Consider the following 16591-nt stretch of genomic DNA (forward strand, 5'->3'; position numbering starts at 1 on the left):
AGGGAGACGAAAGGATACTCGAGGAGAAGGAGGAAGTGAGAGAGCCACACCACAAGCACACACACAAGATGACCTACCTACTCACTCACTTGGCTTCGAGAGGGAGAGGTAGAGGGGTAAAGTGGTTTGGTGTGGTAGCTGATGTTGGTGTACCTTCATCTTGTCATGTTTGTGGATTGTATATGAGATAACGACCGAATGAGAATGGGAGCCCTGATAACATTCTAAACTCCACCTTGGGTAGCTCTTTTTTGTTCTTCGCTTTTGCTCCCATGCGTACAGCTCGGTTCTTTGCCAAACTGGTGGTGGCTGGCAGAGATGGACTATACCAGTCACGTCCTCCGAGTCGAAGCGCTCTCCCCAAACCATGTGATGAAACCCGTGCCCCAGCCTGTCGGTTCATGCAATGCCGAAGAATTGCGAGGTACGAGGTAATACCATGAGCCTCTGCTTCTGCGCACATCGTGTGTATGCTAATCGCTCTACAGCCTGAAATCAATGATGCATTGGGTATGTACGCACATAGCTTTGAGCCAGTTCTGCACCAACAAGACGACTGGACCATTCCAGTGCTTTCAAATCGAAGGGTGAATCAACCAAGCACGATGCCATTCTGGAAAGCAATCCGAACGATGACGACAGCTACAACAAGCCTCTTGCGATTGAATATAGTAACACGCACCTACTTCCCAACTCCTCGGCCCTGGAAAGGAAGACCAGCTACGAAGGAATGACTACTGCGAATAATTGCAAGGTACCTCGACTACCTGGGCAAATCACAATCTTCAGTAGTAGTAGAGTAAGCCTTGAGATCGTTCCTACACGGAACCAGCCTGGTGTTACGTTGAAGGTTGGAATACATAATAGGAATGGCTAGCCCTTGTACGACATGGCTGTTGATGCATTATCAATGGAACAGAACCAAGACACATAAATCTGCAATCAAAGAGTTGTGATCCATTTACGTAGGGTAACAATGTTCATTAATGCCCGCCTATGTACGGTAACCGTTTCTAGGATAAGTACTGAGCCCAGGGATTCCGACTCCAACAGCCACACCAGTGGCCACAACGTCCCAGCCAATTACTTCCACCCCTTGATAGACTTGGAAACCTCCCAGTTGCTCTAAGATTCGAAAACGGACGAAAAACCCTTGGCAACCGAGGCCGAATCAAAGAGGCAACCAACTTTATCGTCACGAGAGTAGGGGTATGATAAGTTTTCTCCCTCCGGCTCCGGGCGCCACTGATATGGGACGTGGAAATACGTCGTTTGGCACCGTAGGAGAGGGGTGGCTGTACCATGTTTGCCGTCGACCAGACAGGCCGTCTGGTTCTTCTTCGCAACTTGGCATGTTCCCATTTGAACGTTGTTGAGGTCAAAAAGCCCATGATCGGCGACTCCAGCAAAGCTGTCACGGCGGTAAGCTTGTAGGGAAAACCGGGCAAGTCAGCAAGTCGGTTCATTGAAGGCCTTGATACGGGGTGAATGAAAAGAGCTTGGCCGCTCGGTAACGAAACGCAATGTCGTGAATGAAATGGAGGGACAAAAACTTACTCCAGTGCCCTTCCCCCTTGCCCCAGTTGACCTCAATTGCCCTGGGGTCAAATTCCTTGGGGTCGTTGAGATCGCCATCAACTCGGACGCCGGCCTCGTCTCCATGAACATCGTTCTTGTAGACCCAGAGTCTGCCCCTGGTGCAGGGCGGGGGGATCGCGAAGTCGTCGTCAATTTCCCAGAAGTACGCGTTTCTCCCATGGGGCTCGATGCTGCCAATGGATGGAGGCAATACGTAGTCCACCATGACGAAGTCGGCCTGGGTGACACCTGCGAGCAGCAAGATAGCCGAGGTGGCAGCGGACATGGTAGCCTTGATGGAGAGCATTGTGACGAAGAGTTGGTGGTTGTGTCTGTGTGGAGCTGTGGTGAAAGCAGGCTGGTGAAAGTGGTGAGAGTGGATGAACGATGCAAACCCTGAAGAGCCAAGAAAGAAAGAGAAGCAGAAGAAGTTGAAGTGCTGATGGAGTAGTGGTAGTGCTGCTGTGATAGTGGTGTTTGGTGTTTTGGGATGTGATGAAGCTGGGGAGTTCCGAGAGAGAGAGAGAGAGAGAGAGAGAGAGAGAGAGAGAGAGAGGAGACGGGAGAAGAAGGGCCTTATATATGCCAGCCCAGAGGGAGGGAGGGCAGGCTGACTTGTAAACGCACCCCAACGATAGGCAGCCGTTGGGAGTGTTGAGCTGTGTTGAGGGCATGTGGCCACTTGCTTGCACAGAGTAGAATGTGTTTCGTGGGCTGGAAGGAAGTTGCGGTTGTTGGAAGGCAGCAGGTAGAGACACCACATGTGCGTCATGATGTTCTGGACTCCGGCACGTGCTGCACCGACATGGAGTGGAAGCCGGCAGCTGCGGCAAGTGGCAGCAGTGGTCTGGTAGATGGCCGTCGGTCTGAGCGATAAATCCGAGTCCCTGGGAACATGAAAGGGGGGCCTTCCTCCACACTCTCGAGATTGTACCAACCAAACCCACCTGGCCAGTTCTATCAGATGTCACGCCCTGCAGGGACGGGACTTCGAGGCAGTTCCTACCATGCACACTTGCAGGTAGGTCATACATAGGTCTAGACTTCAGCACCCGACGCTGTGTGTCAGCATCCATGCTGGAGTGGTGGTTGCCAAACTGGGAAACACAGAAACTGCCCAGCATGAAGTGTACCCCTGGAATGAATCAAATGTCAAGTCAGCGTTATCCCGGGGAAAGAGAGAGAGCTGGGAGGCAGGCTGACGAAATGGTTGACCCGTGTGCATCAGTGTTGGGCCCCAGCAGATTCATTTGCTGGTGCTTGGGTCCCTGTAGATGGTCAAGTCTAGGCGCGCGTGGAAGCCTGGGAAAAGGGTGCCTGCCTTCTGTGGTATGTTTAGGAGAGAGCACATCCGATTTTGCATTTTGCTGAACGTGGGTGCGATTGCAACTGGAAGGCAAGTTGATAGGTTTCAATGGTGGAAGGCAGGCACCTGCAACAAGCAGGGTCTGGCTCCACCACAGAACAGTTCAATGCTGCACCTAAACACACCTCTCAGTCCAGAACAGCCTAGGAATGCCAACCCAACTGAAAGTGCCTACAAGAACCAGGTGTTCTGGAAGTTGCGGAGGGAGTAGCTGCATGCAAGCTTGTCACTCTCCCCGGAAAGCTGTTCATGTGCCCACTCCAACCTCAATGACTTGTGCCAAAGTGTACCTGCTACTTGACGGCAGGTATGTTCACTGCTCTGGACTGCGAGCCCGTGCCAATGTCAGATCGGGACCCGGCGTGCTTTCTGCAGTATCGAGTCTGTGTTCGGAGGGGGATGGGTAGTTGGCGGTCTCCCTGAGACCGGAAATGACGTGTTCAATGCGAGCATGCTACCTTTTCCATCCAAGATATTCCATCGTGATAGAGAAGGCTCGCTTTCATGGGTGGCCTTTGCATGTGTTGGATATGTAGTCGAGGGAGTCTAGAACACCAACTACACGACGGGGCACCTGGTACCTCACCTCAACACTTGGGAACAGCCAAATCATGTATGACATAATGCAAATGGAACAATGCCTCCATAGAGTACAGTACCTATGTAGCTGCTTCTTGCATGCCTACCTAGGTAGGTAGGTAGATATTTTGAATCGACGGTCGTCAAGCAACTGTAAGGCCATGCCTTGAAGTGTTATCGGTTGGTACCTGTATTAGGCCAGTCCACAGTGGCATCTCTCGTTCTATGTATGTAGTTCCCATGCGGTTCATCGTCGGCACCCCCTATTCGTAAGTGGAGTCGGATGCCCAACTGGTTTCGAACAATGAACCCCTGGAAAAAATTCTCCGACAATCCTGAACAGCTCACCGTAGCTTTCTCGCCAATGAAACTCTCCTCTCAGCCAGGATAGCTCACATGCCTGCGAGTATAGCATCCCTCCGACCCGCGCTCCCGGCCACAACAGTCCCACACCCAGACCTTGCCGCTCAGCGGCAAGGTGCGCCGGTGAGCTCTCTTCCTACCCCTGAGCGGGTACCGCCGGTAAGCCCTGGTGACGAGTATGCCTGGGATAGGTTTGCTGTTAGTACTCATGCTTCAAGGCACATCTGTGATGAGTGAGATGCTGTAGACTTACCCCAATGGAAGACACAGGCATTGGGAGCATTGTTCCCCTCAAAGTACTCTTGTCCACACTCGAAACATTCTTTTGGGTCGGACGCGGGTGCTAAGGCCGGTTTGGAACTGTCGAAGTACGGGGAGCTCTTGTGGGTTCCATCCGGGTCCCATCGAACAGCTGCCTTGGTCCCCGACGGAGCTGCCTTGATCGTATCATTGTCCAGGCCATCCTGAATATTATGGTCAGCACACAGATTATGTACATTAACAACAAATGAACTTTAAATGGATATGAATTTACCTTGGTTGCGTTATATTCAACGCCGAGTTCAGCCTTCATGTCACAATCACAGGTGGCGGGCGACTTCTCTTTCCATAAAGGGTCGAGGGGGTTGGCGGGAATGTGTCAGGGAGACTGATCTGCTCGACAGCTCGTGACAGTTGCTCAACATCGCGCGGACCCATGTGACCCTTCCGGTAGATGAGCTTTGACTCACGCCGCGTCTTGCGTCCATCACCAAGTGACATGTTGCTCATTTTCTTGACCAACTGCTGATGGTAAGACACCTTGGCAGATATTGTGTTTTGTAGACGCAATGGGTGGTGCACAACGAGCGAGGATAATATGGCCCGAGATGTTCTCCAGACTGGTGCAGGGGAGGAATTTGAGTGTTGCCGTGTGTTTCGCGGGAACAAAGGACCGGAGAAATAGAGCGGGGGAAGACGCAAGACGAGCAGGAAGCTGGCGCAAGAGAGAAACCGAGTTATTGTAGGGCCAAGGAAGAATCTGAGGATTGTCGGGATTGAGAAACACTATGGTGTAAAAGCTGTGGCAGAGGTGAGGTGAAGTAAGGAAGCTTCGAGTGGTGAGAAAAAAAGGAAGTGTCATTTGATTGCTCTGGTACCAAAAGGTGCTTCTTATAAAGCCAAGGATGAAGAGGTGAGGCGTGAATGACTGAATTGAATGGCGTCTGAAGTGGTGCTGTCGATGGTGAGTGAATACAATCGACGATTGTTACAATACTGTCAAGTCCTCACTTTGGCGGTACTGAGGCCACACTTGGAGCCGACGGCGAGATTAAATATATAGAAGTTAGACACAATAGCTGCTTTTTATGTGCGATGTTGCTTATGTAGTCTAAATCGATTTTCCAATACTAGGTATCTATCAGGAAAGGGGTTTATCATTGCATTGAGCTGAACACTGAATGGCCTGAAGCCAGTGCACACACATGTACCATTGGCCATTCTCACCATGATATACACCTGGTAGTATGCATTAAGGGACACTTAGTACTTTGCCAAAGCCCAGATACAAACACGAGCCCCTTCTTCAATGACAACTGAGTTGGTAAAGGGTACTGCGACGCCGATGAAGATTACTCTGCAGAATCTACTCCAGTCTACCAGGGAGTTTTCATGAAACCGACACACACAAAGCACCACTTCATGGCTTTACATATGTTGCATAGCCTTCACAAAGTCCAGAGGGCCAATGCCGCAAGAAAGCCCCTTGCTCCAAACCGCGCCAACAGCTTGGAGACAAGGAAAACTGCACGCTGTACGAACAGACCCAAGAAGCAAGCCAGGAAGGAAGAAATGAAGTTGGGTACACATATGAATGAATAAACGTGTTGAACCAAACATGTTTTGTCCTGTGACTTGGGCAGTAGCAGCGCCTGAAAGCTTACTACATCATGATAAACCTTCTGTTTCTATCTCCCAGCTCCCATCTACCCCTGAGTCCCGCTGTTTTTACAAGTGCTAATACACAAAGCGTTGCCTACAGGCAACAAACATACATCTCTTACAGCCCCAATACTAAAATTTTGCGCTGGCTCGCACATCCTATTGCTCATAGACCCTTCAGGAGCCCGACGGTACGGCCACATCATACCCCATTTTCTGTCCTTCGAGTGAGCCCCCATTCAGTTCTTCAAGTTGGGCATGAACCCCATCCCGCCCCCCTCGGACCCGCCCTTGCTCCGCCGCTTGACGTGCTCCCGCAGCAGCCGCAGCACCTCGCTGTCCCGCCAGCGCGCGGGCACGGGCCGGTACGCGGGCTTGAACGTGCCGACCGTGGCGGCCCACTCGCCGTTCTTGGGCTGCGGCGGCACGTCCCCCCCGCTGCTGCGACTGCGACTGCGCCACCGTCCGGCCGCTGCCGCCGTACAGCTCCTCGGACACGGCGTCCGACGCCGCCGCCGCGTTCTTGCCCGTCTTGCCCGTCTGAATCTCGGCCACGGCCTCGGCGAACGGGGACACCATCGGCTCCCACGTCGAGGACTGCGTCGTCGTCGTCGTCGTCGTCTTCGCCGCCTGCTGGGCGGCCTCGGCGCCGCCGCCGTAGGAGGCGGATGATGTGTCTGTGCTGGTGTTGGAAGCTGCTCCCGCGGCCTCGTTGGCCGGGGACGGCACTTCCTGTGTCGCCCAGTAGTAAATGTCCCAGTCGTTCTCGTCGAGGAACATGTCGTACTGCTGCATCTGTTCCTTGGTCATCTGGGGCAGATAGGCATCGGCGAAGGTGGAGAGGAGGAGGTCGGACTCCAGGGTGCCGCGTTTGCGGCTCTGGTCTATTGGCCAGAAGCCACTCCGGTCAGCAAATTGTCTTTTGAGAGAGCCGTCGCCAAGGTATCGCGCACGCGATGTGGTATAAGGAAAACGGGGGAGTGCGGGAGTGCGGGAGTGCGGGGATTAGGTATAAGCTTGGGAGCACGTACACACGAGTCGTGCCCTCATGGTCTTGTCGTCCTCACCCACCCGGCGCATGGGCTCGATCTTGAACTTGGCACCCTCCAGCTCGCCGACACCGATATCAGCCTTGGCCGGGGGTCGCGGGGCGGCGCATTGCTGACGCTGGCGCGGAAAGCGGTTGTGGTAGAGAGAGGGCGGAGGAGCTGCCGGGCGAATGCGGCGCGGCATGCTGCTGGGCGTAGGGCTTTCTGTAATGAGGCCATCTTTTTTTCTTTCTGTTTGCTGCCAAAAGATCAACCGGTTAGCAATCGCTTGAAGCGATGAAAGAAAGATGGAGTCAAAATCAAGAGGACTGGGTATATATCTCACCTGTTGAAGTCGCAATGGGTGGCCCGGTTGAATGAATCGTTGACGTAGAGGAGAATGGTTTTAGCTCCAATAGTCCCGAAATCCGAAATCTGCAGGGTGCAAGCTCCGGCCTTCGATGGCCCAGGGATTGCCGAGGGATGCCGTTTCGGCCCACATGCACCGGCTGGTCGGGGGAGCAGCAGCACCACCCCTGGCCATACATCTTGGCACATGTATCTTCGAGAATGACCGAAATGGAAGAAAAGAAACAAAGCGTGAATTGTCAAATAGCCATGTTCTTATGACCGGGTTCGTATGCATACACATATAGATGCATGCCACCCACACGCCGAGAGGGTGTGAAAGGGCTGGCTACCAAGTGTACCAATCATAATCCCTGATTTTTTAATTCTCCAAACCCGTAATATCATGACTCCTGTAGAGGCTATGCGTACAATTACATGAGTTCCAGTCGGTGCAGGCATAAGTCATCTGGATGGAGAGCCCCAGGGATATCTACTTGAAGAACCCCACCAAGGAGCCAGACCAGTTCCAAAGCCCGTCCCATCAACACCCCCCAATGCCCAGCCCTGCCGATCCGTGCTCCCACAGCTTAGATCAAGTGCTTCGATCGGAAGTAGGCGCGCAGGTACATAATCTGCCATCCCCAGAGGCCGATGAGCAGCATGGTGGTGCCGACGCCGAACCACTTGACACGGGTGTTGGTGCTCTCGTTGGTGTCACGCAGCTTCTGCTCACGCGAGCGCAGGTAGTCCATCTCGCCCACAATCTCGCCAATCATCTCCTCAATGCGGCGCAGCTCCGTCTCGACGGGCTTCAGCTTCTCGGTGGCCTGGATGGCGGACCAGTCCTTGGCGTCGGCACCAATGTCGATGTCGAGCTCGATGTGGCGGTTGGGGTCGCCAGGGGCACGGGCTACAAAGACGTTCATGTTAGGGCTGGGGCGTTTCGCAGAGTAGGAAGTGGAGGTTACATACATCCAGTCAGAATGTTCTCAAAGCACACGTCGAAGGCGGCATCGGCGTGCGAGGTGAAGACCTGGCGCTGCTCGCCGGCGATATCTTTTGCGCGGCCGTAGTCGTTGCCAAGCGCATCCCGGACCTTCATGTTCACTTGCATGCCGTCGTTCTTGTAGCCGCCCACAATGGCCGTCACGACGACCAGGGTGTCCTTGGCGACGAAGTTCCTGATGCAGCGCTCCTTGCGGTCGTGTTGGTGGGATGCTTGCATGTCGAACTTGAGAGCTTGTATCGAGGTGACGAACAGCACAATGCTGCATAGGTAATGCAGCAGTGGCCGCGAGAACGCCATGGCTGCGGTGTGTATGTAGTCGCGTGGTACGGGAGTCGAGGTGTTGGGCGGTTGTTGTTGTTGTTGTTGCGAGTCGAACCGAATCGGTATCTCGAGATCAATCGAGCAAGCAAGCAAGGAGAGGCCAGAATACGCCCGAGTCCTCGTCTTTGGTGCTACAATGGTCAATTAGTTGCTGGCGTCTGTTTCCCGCCTGGAGCTAAAGTCCCTTGGGTTAATCCTTAATGGGCCAGCGTGGCTTCGCTGAAGCTCTGGGCCCAATCAAAAGCCGCAGCTTAGCAGCTGTGACAACAGCCTTGCAGGAGGACGCTCGGACGGACATTGGAACATTTGGCTGGACTCCAGCCTCCCTCAGCCTTGCCAAAGCTAACTCACCTACCCTCCAAAATTCATGGACGCCTGCAGAGAGGCAAAAGAGGCGCGACATTGGCCATTGCATCGCGCGTTTCCCTTCCTTTATCCGAAGTTTCAACACCACACGGCGCCCTGCATTGTACATCTCCAAACGGCGCATCATCTCGATACTCGATACTGCCCGTTCTAATTAATATTGCGCGTATCGCCATCCGTCAAGATGCCGAAATGTAAGTCCTCAGTTCCTTGGCGCTGTCCTTGCCGTTCCCCCAATTACCTACAGGCAACAACCGGATTCGCTAACTTTCTCGCGCCCTCTCCAACAGTCTTCTGCGACTACTGCGATGTCTACCTGACGCACGACAGCATGTCGGTCCGCAAGGCGCATAACAGCGGCCGCAACCACCTGCGCAACGTCGTCGACTACTACCAGCAGATTGGCCACGAGAAGGCCCAGTCCGTCATCGACTCCATCACCTCGTCCTACGCCGCCGAGGGCCAGGCCCACGCCAACCCCATGCTGCCCCAGAACCAGCCGCACGCCGCCCACCACCACATGTCGCACCACGGCGCCCCCGGCAGCGGCCCTCCGCCTCTGCCCATGCCCCCGGGAGCTGGCGCCCCCGGTTTCCCGCCCATGCCTCCCCCGGGAGTCGGAGGCCTGCCCTTCCCTCTGCCCGCCGGCATGCCGCCTCTGCCCGGTATGCCTGGCGGCCCCCCGCCGCCGCTGGGCGCCTTTGGTGGCCCAGGAATGCCTCGTAAGTATACCACCTCTCCTCCTTCCAAGCATTCTCGTCGCCGCCGTTTCGATCCCTACTCGGCGACAACGGCTACATCAAGACCGCGCTCTAACGATTCGTTCTCCATCAAAGCCCCTCCCGGTGGTCGCGGTATGCCCGCCTTCCCTCCGCCAGGTGGCCTGCCCTTCCCTCCTCCTGGTGGTCTGCCCTTCCCACCTCCTGGTGGTGCCGGTGCGCCGCCCTTCCCCTTCCCTGGCATGCCGCCGCCAGGTCAATTCCCGACGCCCCCTGGCGCCCCCCCTTTAACCCCCCAGGCCAGCAAGGTCCTCCCGGACGTTAGGAACGACGCGGCTCTCCGGATCGAGGGAAGCGTCCTGGACGTTAGGAACCATACAAGACCCCAGATGAGCAACGACATCATCCGTGGCGTCGGGGAACGGTTACGCACAGCGGCGAAGCAGCTCGTCGAAGAGAGCCGTCACCCAGCCACGACTAAGTCGGGCAGTCGGACCAATTCAGATACTGGATGGACCGTGAATTGCACCTAGGAGTAGGAAAGCTGCAGTCTGCAGGGATCTTGAAAGGGGAGTAGGTATTATGTGTGCTTTTACGCTTTACAGCTTGGCGTTGCGGGGAAAAACTGATGAGTACATAGCTCATAACGGCGTTGAAGGGTTCTTTCTGAGCTTCCATCAAGGCAAGCGAGGCATTCTCAAGTTATTTACGGCCCATCAGACGAGGGCCGAACTGCTGCTGAAAAAACTTAGAGAAAAAGTCATACTGCGAGGTTTGACCGACGAACGTAGTCATCAGCGTGTAAAGATAGGTTCCAGCGTCCGAGCAGGGGACAAAGGGTAACTATAATCAGTGGCATTGCATTCTGTAGAAAAGCGGCCTCAAGAAGGACCATAGTGACCAATTCCTTGCATACTGTCTACCAAAGTAAATACATTTTCCTCAACAGTTTCGTGGCGGTCCAAAGTCTTACTCCTTGTTTGCTATTAGAGGATGGTGATAGCTCATTAGGCTTATCAGAGCCACCTTCGCCTACGTTCTCACAATGGTGACGCAATTGATACGAGCATACCTTGTTTGTGTAGTTAAAGTAGCCTCGACATTCAAGTGTCATGTCAGATATACTCAAGTGAGAAAAAGGGGGGCGGCGCGGGGGTGAACGGTCACCGCTTTTACACATAGTCAGATCCAACTTTGGCTGCGCTTTACAGAGGATACCCAATGGTGAGGAGAGTAGCGAGTTCAACATGATTATATCGAATTCAGATGCATGGTATCTAGCAACAAAGCCACCGAAAGTAAAAGCGAATATCCGAACACATCGTTTCTATGAGAGTACACAGTCTGGAAAGGCAGCGCTCGCCGTAAAACAAAACTCATGCTATCTCTCCGTTCTGGGAACATTCACACACGCGCACATTTAGAGAGCCCACTGCCATCGTGCCCAAGTCTCCCGGAGAGGGGGAGAGCAGGAATCCATGCAGCCCGTTGTACTCCTTTCTTTCTCTTCGTCTGCCATCCCCCATCTGCCCTCAAAGCTCTCGGATAGAAAAGACAGGAGGGGGTAATACCGTAGCCCCGGAAATGCAAACGCCAGCAAAAGAACCTCGGGACTAAATGTCGCGTCTTCTTTCTCTGCGTCAAAGGACTCCGAAATGGCATCGAATCTTTCGTATAGCGTTTCGTTTCGTATGATTGCAATGGTAGTAGTATAATAAGTACAGTATTGGTTTCCGCATGGCCGTGGCTCATCTCGTTTGATCATTCATTTCATTCATATGCGTCGTATCATTCAGGCAATGTGTGCCGCGTTTTTGGGGCCACTCCGTTTCCTCCTCCTTGATCACCTGTGGCTGGTTGGCCTTGTGAAGTCAAGGCAAGAGGCCTTTCAAGCGATCCACAATGCGACTTGCTCCCTTGGGAAAGCGTGTATAAGCCGTGCACAAACTCCGCCTCCCAACGTTTTCATTCATCTTCTTGTTGCAACGAGCTTTTCTCATCCGTCGATTCCATTCCAAGGGTCCCTAAACCTGAGCCTGAATCTTAGGAGATCTCTCGATACGTCGTGGTCCTGATTGTTGCTGTTGCGCCTGCTGCTGCTGTCCAGAAACGCCAGTGTTGCCAGGTGAACTGATATGAGGGGACGCCTGGTAGCTTGGACCTTTGTAGCTGTTTCGTTTGATCACTTCGCCAACACCATCGCGAACCTCGCGAGGTCCACTGATCTTGCTGCGCAACTCTTGGCTCCGCTTCTGCCGCCTTCGTTCGCTGAGCCGACGGCCCAGTGCTTGTGGGCTGCAGCCTTCGAGCTTATCTTGCCAGCCTGGAAAGAACCGACGACCTTGTGCATCAAAGCGCTTCTCGGCACCCCAGGTACGGCGACTAGGCTTTGGAAAAGATGACGGATCTGGAGCTGTCGAAGGTCTTCCATCCTCACTAGAGCGACGACCCCACCGCATACTGCTGAGACTGTCGCGGTAGCGCATAACTCGCAGGTTGCCCGAGGGCGTGCGTTTGATGGTGCGACGCTCTACATCACGACCGTCGTGAGTGGTATAATGCGCGTCATCGGTGATGGGCAAAATAGCAAACGTACGCTTCATTCGCGAAGACAATGAAGGGCGCCGAGGCGAGGGTCGGTTATCAATAGGAGGGTATCGGTAGACAGTATCCATGTCGTCATCGCCGATATCACGAACCCAATCCTCGTCCATGTCCGAATCCCATTGAGATGATAGTGGTCGCCAGTGTGGGTGCAATCGCCCTTCGTCCGGGATCGAGCCACTGGTGGACAATCTATAGAGTGCTGGCCTCTGGCCGCTTGCCGAGGAAGGGTTATCAGCATTGCCCTTGCGAAGGTTTCTCGACAGAGAAAACGTGCGGGTCAGAAAGCCTGGGGTGCGTGCTGCATCATCACCATCACCCTTGCGAACGCTGAATGCCCGCTTGAGAACAGAAGGCCGCTTTTCCGGCGTTTCCTCAAAATAATTTCCTAGCATTTTCATCTTTTCAGCCGCCGGAGTAAGACCGGACGGAGTTGCAGGAATCAATGCAATGATCGGTGGCTCAGGCGGTGCTCGTGGGTTTCGCAGCGGAGAGTCAACATCGTCAACAGTGAAAATAGGCTGAGGCGGTGTGGCAGGGACGCCATCGGGAGCTGCTGCGCTTGTTGTGTTCGACTGTTCAAAAGTACCGTCCTTAGCGCCAAGGAGATTGTCCGTTTGCAAAGTGTTTGCATCGAGGATCTTGGAAGTATGGTCAACCATGACAACCGACTTATTTTGATGCGTGTAGATGTTCACCGCCATGGCTTCCGAAACCTCGGCTGCAGAGTGTGTCCCGTTTGTCTCGACGGACGCTATGGAAAATGGCGTGTTTTGCGTAGTGAGTCGTTTGCCAAAGAACGGGTCTCCGTTGTAATCAACCAGTGATCTTTGATCATTTGCGTCTCTGTGCGACTCAACGGACGGGGCCGGCTGCAGTTGTCTTTCATGATGGAAATCACTCTCGGCTGGGATGTATTCCACAGACGGCGCACGCTCCACCTTGGCTCTAGGAGGGTTCTGTAACGCCTGCCGCAGCTGTTGTTGCCTTTGCTGCTCGTCGTGTACGAAAGTGTTGTGGGCTTTCAGACTCTCAGAAGTCAAGGAGCCAGAACGTGACCCGGCCCGCGAACCAGCCACAGATCCGTTCCGGCTGGTAGGGGCCGAGAGAGAAGAGCTGCGAACAGGAACCATGGGCGGATAATCTATGGTTCGTTGATCGCCTGGGAGTGACCCGTCAGATTCCGACATGGCCCTGCTTCGTCTCTTGGGACGCTCAAAGACCGGCGTGGAATCCTTCGTCCTGGATACGCCTGACAAAGGAACCGAACCCATGCTGTTGCTCCTCTGCGATCTTCGACTACTAGTCGACCTCAAAGACGGAGTCGCGGCGCCCTTGACAGACGCTTTTCGGTCAGGTATGACCACAACAGGGATCCCTCCGTTTTTCCAAACATCACGGCGAGCCTTGCGGCTAGATAGAGAGTTCATCGTCGCTGTAGACGCGAGGCTTTCTGATCGTGCTGGCGGGGGTCTGTCACGAGGCCTGAGCCTTCTCGACGATTCTCCCAAACCCGTTGAGTTTGCTGCAGAACTTGACTGGGATACATCTGATGCCGAATCCCTGAGAGTGGTTTGTTTCTTTACATGCCGTAGCGTCTTCTGCCTTTGCGGCGGTACGTCTACAAGGATGGCCTCGACGACAGTGGACACAGTAGATTTTGAAGATACGCCAGAGAACCTCTTGGCATCTGTGCTTACCGACGATGCAGAGGCAGATGGCGCGGCCCAGCGTTTGCTGCCCTGGTCAACTGGTTCTATTGCAGGCGAGGATGCCACGTGCATTCGTTGCTGCAAGGGCATCGTCCGTAGGGCCTTTGTCGCGTTCGTTGGTGTGACAGTTTCATCCTCAACGACTTCGGCAGGCTTGTCTCGCCTATCCTTGGTGTGCTTGTTGTCGGGTTGTGTCCTTCGTTTCCTCACTATAACATTCCTATTGAGATTGTCGTCCCATTCCTGCTCGACCTCGCTTCCAGAGCCCCATTCCCCATCGACAGTGACGAAATCTTGTTTCACTCTCGGGGTCGAGTTGTCGTCTGATTCCAGCCCCAGGCCGAGGCCGACGTTTTGAGTCTTCTTATTGTTTCTTACATCGGAGATCTGCCGCACCGTGTTCTGCGACGAAGTTCTTTCCGAGGATATTCGCCGTAATACCGCCTTCTCGTCCTCGGATGAATACGGCGTTTCCCGTGCTGTTGTAAAGGAGGCAGTTCTGGAGTCGTTTGTCGCCTTGGAAGGCATGCGATCGGCCAAGCTCGGCCGGAAAGCTTTCGGTCTCTTGGCTAGTTGCGGAGGTGTGACTTCAGGCGTAGGCGGGCTTCTCTGGTTTGGCGGCGTTCCCGGTGTCCTCTGTGCGTCCGAGGTGCTCGCGACGCTCTTCTTGGGGGTCTCGACATAAGTCGGGCTCGACGGTTGTACTGATGGGCCACTGGGTGACGTGCGGGAGTGCGCCGGTGGGGTGGGTGGAAGATCAGGACCGCCGGATGCGCGAATGTCGTCGGGTCTGAGAGCCGCCGGGCTCGCGGATATTGTGCCCGAGCGCGACGACAATGATGATACGGAGGATAGCGTAGTGTCGACTGACAGAGGATGTGGCGTGCGCAACTTGGGATTTACAGACGATGGAGTTTGTTTGGGCCGTGGCAGATGTTTATGTTTTTTGAAGGAAGGTTGAGGTTTAAGGCCCGTAGCGAAGGTCGCGCGATCCAGTAAAGGAGGATCGAAGTATAGGCCAGCTTGAGTGGGCGGCGACATGGTCTCAGCTGAAGCCAGCATTGTGTCTGATGGTGGTTGTGGAGTATTATTGCACCACGTTGCCGCCCGCGTAATTACCAATTCGTTCATAGAGCGGTCGACTCCGTCCAACCACAGCCAGCTTCCCTCTGCATCCTGATAACGCCAGTACCGGTTGGTGTGTGTTGGGAACGATGCCGCAGGTTTGTCGTGCAGAGCGAGATTGTCACATTGATGGCGCGTTCCTGGTACAACTGTGCGGTGGCGATGGTATCACGAACCAAAGTGGTTTCAATCTGCCTCCTTCGAAACTGACAGGCGCCCTGCGGGGAAAAAATCTTGGGGAAGGGAGGGAGCAAGTGTCCAAGTCGATTTTATTTTTAAGATGAGAAGAAGTGAGACTCGCATTGATCGATGCGGCGAGGCGACTCAGCTCAGGCGATCCGGAACCTGCGACACATGGCCCAAGATAAAGATAGGCTTTAAAAAATAATCACTAGTTCGGCGACGGGCTGTTCATTGGCCGTCCCGTAATTGGGCCTTCGGATGACACAGCTTTTTGCGCAGGCAAGTGAGATCAATTGATATGTTCAGGTCGGGTCGGGTCAGGTCAGGTCAGGTCCACGGATGTAGCGTGGGATGTAGCCCGTTGCATTTGAGAAACAAGGCAGTGCGGAACCCAATGACAATGACGGGCGTGCGTGAGATTCGAGAATCGTGGGTTAGCGGTTACGAGGTTCTGCTTCCCCCTCTATCGTCCTGGGCCCGGTCCTGGTCCTGGTTCTGGTCCTTGGCCCAAGGTGTGCGGAGGAGAAAAGTGGAAGGGCAGGCAAGGTGGGCACTGGACAACCCTCAAGGGCGGGCGGACAGACGTCAGAGAGGAATTGGGTTGGATATGTACCGACTACAGTAAACCGGGACTGAACTGGACTGGACTAGAACTGCTTTTCCCTCTTCCTTTTTCTCAGGGGAATGGTCAGATTGGCTTCCCGTCTACGTACAATGGAAGCTAATGCTGCAGTCCAAGGCGTCGGGGTGGGTCCATTGTATAAGTATTGGACGGAAGAAGATGTGAGTCGTGGCGACGGAGGTTGGTTTTTGGGGGCGCCCATGCTACTGTATCATCAATACGGACGCAGCTTATCTGTGCCAAAAAGGAGGCGCCTACGGAGTATGTTAGGCACTTACGAAGCCGGCAAGGACGTAGGTATTCTGGGGCGTAAGCAGGTACATACTGTGGGAGGCATGTAAGTATGTTGTCAACGTCGCATTGGCGTACACTGCAGTTCTGATCTGTTCATTATTGCCTGGGCCCTGGTGCTCTCCAGCTTCCCTTCAACGCGCCCACATCGGTGTTTCCATTCAAACCTCGACATTATGCGATGCTTGCTGTGAGTCAAAAAGCCAAAAGGACTCGACAGCCTGTCACCTGTGCCTAATAAAGCTTGTGGGGGCTAGCTACATACACACCTCCCTACTCTGAGTACTGGGTACATACATGTTGTCCACAAGGCAACGTTAGCAGTACCTAATGATTGATATAGATAGGCTCGCCGGAACGGCCCCCGCCTCCCGCGACCCAGAATGAAGCCAGAAGCGACAAGAATCCATCTAGGTCGAGAGCAACGAGTGATGGCAGGATGACTACTTGA

At 54.1% G+C, this 16591-nt stretch overlaps 6 protein-coding genes across 6 annotated transcripts; 1 reads left to right on the forward strand and 5 right to left on the reverse strand.

Moving 5' to 3' along the window:
* Positions 1 to 1125: 1125 nt before the first annotated feature.
* PG986_006999 (uncharacterized protein) lies at positions 1126 to 2654 on the reverse strand (the record flags this gene model as incomplete). The annotated part of the gene is made up of 3 exons (XM_066843221.1): positions 1126 to 1427; positions 1558 to 2402; positions 2611 to 2654. The coding sequence occupies 3 exons, from the start codon at positions 2652 to 2654 to the stop codon at positions 1126 to 1128; spliced, it is 1191 nt and encodes a 396-aa protein (XP_066699333.1).
* A 1336-nt stretch (positions 2655 to 3990) lies between these two features.
* PG986_007000 (uncharacterized protein) lies at positions 3991 to 4648 on the reverse strand (the record flags this gene model as incomplete). Its single annotated transcript, XM_066843222.1, has 3 exons — positions 3991 to 4082; positions 4140 to 4350; positions 4472 to 4648. 3 exons carry the CDS (start codon positions 4646 to 4648, stop codon positions 3991 to 3993), a joined length of 480 nt encoding a protein of 159 aa, XP_066699334.1.
* Positions 4649 to 6048: 1400 nt separating this feature from the next.
* On the reverse strand, positions 6049 to 7042 carry PG986_007001 (uncharacterized protein; the record flags this gene model as incomplete). The annotated part of the gene is given in 3 exon segments (XM_066843223.1): positions 6049 to 6247; positions 6258 to 6693; positions 6841 to 7042. The coding sequence occupies 3 exon segments, from the start codon at positions 7040 to 7042 to the stop codon at positions 6049 to 6051; spliced, it is 837 nt and encodes a 278-aa protein (XP_066699335.1).
* Positions 7043 to 7775: 733 nt separating this feature from the next.
* On the reverse strand, positions 7776 to 8494 carry PG986_007002 (endoplasmic reticulum vesicle protein 25; the record flags this gene model as incomplete). Its single annotated transcript, XM_066843224.1, has 2 exons — positions 7776 to 8098; positions 8161 to 8494. 2 exons carry the CDS (start codon positions 8492 to 8494, stop codon positions 7776 to 7778), a joined length of 657 nt encoding a protein of 218 aa, XP_066699336.1.
* Positions 8495 to 9068: 574 nt separating this feature from the next.
* PG986_007003 (U1 zinc finger-domain-containing protein) lies at positions 9069 to 10136 on the forward strand (the record flags this gene model as incomplete). Its single annotated transcript, XM_066843225.1, has 2 exons — positions 9069 to 9078; positions 9175 to 10136. The coding sequence occupies 2 exons, from the start codon at positions 9069 to 9071 to the stop codon at positions 10134 to 10136; spliced, it is 972 nt and encodes a 323-aa protein (XP_066699337.1).
* A 1491-nt stretch (positions 10137 to 11627) lies between these two features.
* On the reverse strand, positions 11628 to 14981 carry PG986_007004 (uncharacterized protein; the record flags this gene model as incomplete). The annotated part of the gene is made up of 1 exon (XM_066843226.1): positions 11628 to 14981. The coding sequence occupies one exon, from the start codon at positions 14979 to 14981 to the stop codon at positions 11628 to 11630; it is 3354 nt and encodes a 1117-aa protein (XP_066699338.1).
* Positions 14982 to 16591: the final 1610 nt, after the last annotated feature.

This window comes from Apiospora aurea (genome assembly GCF_038362705.1).
Source record: "Apiospora aurea strain CBS 24483 chromosome Unknown utg000005l_segment0_segment0, whole genome shotgun sequence".
NCBI classification, from domain to species: Eukaryota; Fungi; Ascomycota; class Sordariomycetes; order Amphisphaeriales; family Apiosporaceae; genus Apiospora; species Apiospora aurea.